Source organism: Acanthochromis polyacanthus, chromosome 23 (genome assembly GCF_021347895.1).
Source record: "Acanthochromis polyacanthus isolate Apoly-LR-REF ecotype Palm Island chromosome 23, KAUST_Apoly_ChrSc, whole genome shotgun sequence".
Lineage (NCBI taxonomy): Eukaryota > Metazoa > Chordata > Actinopteri > Pomacentridae > Acanthochromis > Acanthochromis polyacanthus.
The window spans coordinates 21,668,154-21,672,455 of record NC_067135.1 but is presented as its reverse complement, the minus strand read 5'-3'; the positions used below and the strand labels follow the sequence as shown (position 1 = coordinate 21,672,455).

At 35.5% G+C, this 4,302-nt stretch overlaps 1 protein-coding gene across 1 annotated transcript; it reads left to right on the top strand.

The window, feature by feature from the left end:
* The first annotated feature begins 1,505 nt into the window (after positions 1-1,505).
* LOC127532498 (butyrophilin-like protein 2) lies at positions 1,506-3,714 on the top strand. The gene is made up of 3 exons (XM_051944243.1): positions 1,506-1,945; positions 3,297-3,504; positions 3,633-3,714. The coding sequence occupies exons 1-3, from the start codon at positions 1,549-1,551 to the stop codon at positions 3,712-3,714; spliced, it is 687 nt and encodes a 228-aa protein (XP_051800203.1). The 5' UTR covers positions 1,506-1,548.
* Positions 3,715-4,302: the final 588 nt, after the last annotated feature.

Genomic DNA, 4,302 nt, shown 5'->3' with positions numbered 1-4,302 from the left:
CAGATGTAGTCGAAGCTAAGTAGCTAAGCTAATGCTAACACGTTCAGTGTTCAGAATCAAAAGATCTCTAAAAATTACCTGTTTTCTCAAACGTAGTCGCCGTTCCCTGTGACAACCATGAAGACAGATAGATAATCACAGAAGAGCTCATCTGAAGAGCAAATGTCCAATAAGGTTCCTATTTTTGTTTGCCATGTCCTTCCAGGGCTCAGTAGGAAAAAGTCTGAATATATGGAATGAAACTTTGAATAGATGGAATGAAAATCTGAACATTCTATATTCCGACTTTCATTCAATATATATCGACTTTCATTATATATATATATATCGACTTTCATTATATATATATCAACTTTCATTATATATATATATCAACTTTCATTATATATATATATATCGACTTTCATTATATATATATATCGACTTTCATTATATATATATCAATTTTCATTATTTATATATCAAGTTTCATTATATATATATCAACTTTCATTATATATATATATCGACTTTCATTATATATATATCGACTTTCATTATATATATATATATATCGACTTTCATTATATATATATCAACTTTCATTATATATATATCAAGTTTCATTATATATATATCAACTTTCATTATATATATATCGACTTTCATTATATATATATCAAGTTTCATTATATATATATATTGACTTTCATTATATATATAATTTCCTAAACGGCATGCCATATATATATATATATATATATATATATATATATATATATATATATATATATATATGAGAAGCAAAAATAACATAATAAAAAAATTAAAAGTTTAAAAGAAATCAGTTAAAAGCCAAACCAAAAAGGTGATTCTTGAGCCTCCTTTTAAAAACATCAACAGTCTCTGCAGTCCTGATGCTCTCCGGCAGGCTATTCCACAGTCGAGGGCCATAATGGCTGAAAGCAGCCTCCCCGTGGGTTTTTGTAATAACTCTAGGAATAATTAAAAGTCCAGTGCCGGAGGACCTCAGGACCCGCGAGGGTTGATATGATAAAAGCAGGTCAGAAAAATAAGAGGGCCCAAGACCATTAAGACATTTAAAAACTAATAAAAGAACCTTAAAATCGATCCTGAAACACACAGGGAGCCAATGCAGCAATTTTAAAATCGTTGTAATGTGAGCCCGCCCTCTGGTCTTCGTCAGCACACGTGCGGCTGAGTTCTGTAATAACTATAAAGTTAAATACTTAAATGACGCTGATATTTTTGTCCCTTCAAAACTGCCTTTCCTAACGTTGTGGTGACCAGGAGCAGACTGGCAACAAAAAGCATAAAACACATATGTTGATCAGCAAATCTTTCATTAAAATACCCACAATGTGCTCATTTGTATTATCTTTAAGTATGAAACAGTGATATTTGTTTGTAAAGAAGGAAAACAAATCAAAGTCAAATCAGTGTAATAATCACCTTACACCTCATTTGACTTAACAGCTGCAGCAGAATTGTTTAAAATATTGCCACATACTTGGCATTTATTGTCTTTATTGTCTTCAACCTGATCATATGAGTGATGCATTTTGCTCTAATTTACCATGTTTTGTGTTTGTTGTCTTCATAGATGCCTCAACACATAATATACTGAAGAAGATCACAGCCATCGTTGGTGAAACTGTCATTCTGCCCTGCAATATCACTCTCAGCGATGACCTGCCCACAATCGAGTGGTCCAAAGACGATCTTTCTCCGAACATCATCTTCCTGTATCGGGACGGCTGTGAGACCTTTGAGATGAAGCATCCGGACTTCCGGTTCAGGACAAACCTGCTCATGACTGAACTGAAGCATGGAAACCTCTCACTGAGGATTTCCAACCTGCAGCCGTCTGATGAGGGGAGGTATCAGTGCATGGTTCTGCAGAAGAAGCAACGTATGGTCGTCTCAATGCTGGAACTGGTTGTCGGTGCGTCCACTCAAACACTGTTGATGTATACGTGGTAGGCCTGACGATATCGTAGTGTTCCATAACTTCTAAATCTCAAACGAAGCTGAGGTTAGTCGAGGAGATTGATATTGCTGCCTAGTTGACTTGTTAGATCTGAAACTAGTACTAACAGTTAGTTAGCTTAGCTTTATGTGAAGGGTTGAACAACTGGCACATAGCTAGTCTGGTTCTGTCTACTGGATACTGACAATAATATTGAGGTGTTTTAGAATGTTCAAAAATAGCATAAAAGCATTAATCTTAATTTGGTCCAATTAAAACTCATCAGTGTTCTAACCCACTGCATAAACTATTTAACAGTATTTCTAAATTACCTCAATCCTAGGCTGGAATTTCCGCATCGTGAAACTGATATATCTGAAAAGCGAATATCTGTCTCATCTAAATATATCTTGTTTGTTTAAGTACTTTCAGTCAAACTCTGTGAAAAGCAACAATTTGCCAACATGGAGCATTATGCAATCAATTTGTTGGTTCACAGGAATAACTTCCTGCTTTTTAAGCTACAACAACAGTTTTGTGTTTTCACATTCACCAATCTATTTATTAGGAACACCTGTAAACCTACTTGTTCTTGTCTTTGTCCAGTCGGCAGCAGTGCAATGCATGAAATCCTGCAGATCAGGAACTCCAGCTATCAGCAGACATCAGAATTAGGGCAGGGCTTTTACTGTTGGTATTTCCAGAACGTTTCACCTTAGCAGTCTGGAATCTAACCCTAACCCTTGCCAACATGAACTGATTGTAGTCTGCCTCCTCTGGTCTCTACAGTATTAAACAGTAAGAGGCTCCACCTAGTGGAACAACCAGGAACTACAGCTGATCAACAAGACATTTTCTGACATACATGTAGAGAATACAGGTTTTCTCTGTTTTTTTTGTTTGTTTGCTTGTTTGTTTTTTAACTTGTGAACCCGCAGTACACTCCAACACTACATTCCAGACAATATTTACTGGAGCTGTACAACATGGTTATTGATCATCTATGGAACATGAAGGAACAATTTGGATCCAATATATTTTCTTAATGAATTGTGGAGCTGTTCAGTTGTCTAGCCATTGCAACACATTTAGCACCTAGTTTCTTCTCATTTAACTCGAGATTTAACTCGAGAGTAAACATTCCAAAAATTAGCGTTTTTTTTGACCAAATGCAGATCCTTTCATTATTTTCGTCTTTCACAAAGCTCACATAATGTACCCTACTTGAATTGTTGTCCACAGTGGTGATGAATATGATTTAAACAACATTTTTTGTTGTTCTTGTTTGGAAGTTTCACACACGCATATTTTTGAATAATTTTCACAGGTTCCATCCCTGAGCCAAAGCTCTCGGTTGTTCAAGGTGAGGACGCTGTCCTGACTGTGCAGTGTGAGCTGAAACACTGCTGGTCATCGCCACCTGAGATAATGTTTCTGGATGATCAGGGGAAGGAGATGAGTGCTGAAAATTCCAAAACAGTTCCACACTCTGGGGAATGTTTCAACATCACAAGGAGAGTGACCGCAGCCAACAGGTTTAATTTCAGGATAATATTCAAACTTACTGCAAGTTTAAATTAATCTCAGCAAAGTGGGTAATGTTTCCAGATAGTGAAGAAAAAGAAAACGTACGGACTGATTTTAAACTTATCTTTTTTTACAGCATCACATGCAGAGTTCTCCATTCTGAGATGAATAAGATCAGAGACACAAAGATTTACATACCAGGTACTCTGGAACTTTAACACGAGCATTAGCTAAAACCACATCCATGTTTAGGCTTAAGCCTTTACTGCCTCTCTCTGTTAAACACGTTGCATTGTTTAATTTTATTTCTATTCTAAATGTGGGTGAAAACCTTTCACACACAGTTTGTTTCTGTCTTTATCTTAAAGCTGTTGTTTTTATCTAATTTAGTTCTTATCTGTGGTGTTTTCCAAAAGTTCTCCAAAGCTACACCTTAGAAAACCATATTAAAATATTTATTAATTCATAAGAAAATAAATGATGTGGGCACACAAGTAAGACATACAGATAACAATCAAAATATTAATGATGCGATGAATCGACTAAAACTAAACAAGATGGAATTATCATCTGAATTACCCTAAAAATACATACAAGTCCAGGTTTAGATTGTTTTGCATGTTATTCTGGGGTGCAGGTTCACAGCGAGTAAAACTCCAAACTCAGTAAAAACAGCAACAACCTGCAATATACCCCATTTGTTTGAGGGAGTCTAATTTCACATGATTTTGAGAGGAAACTCAGATGACTGTTGTAAATGTTGAATTCTTAGTGTGGTAAAACTGCACTGAAAATGCAGCATTGAA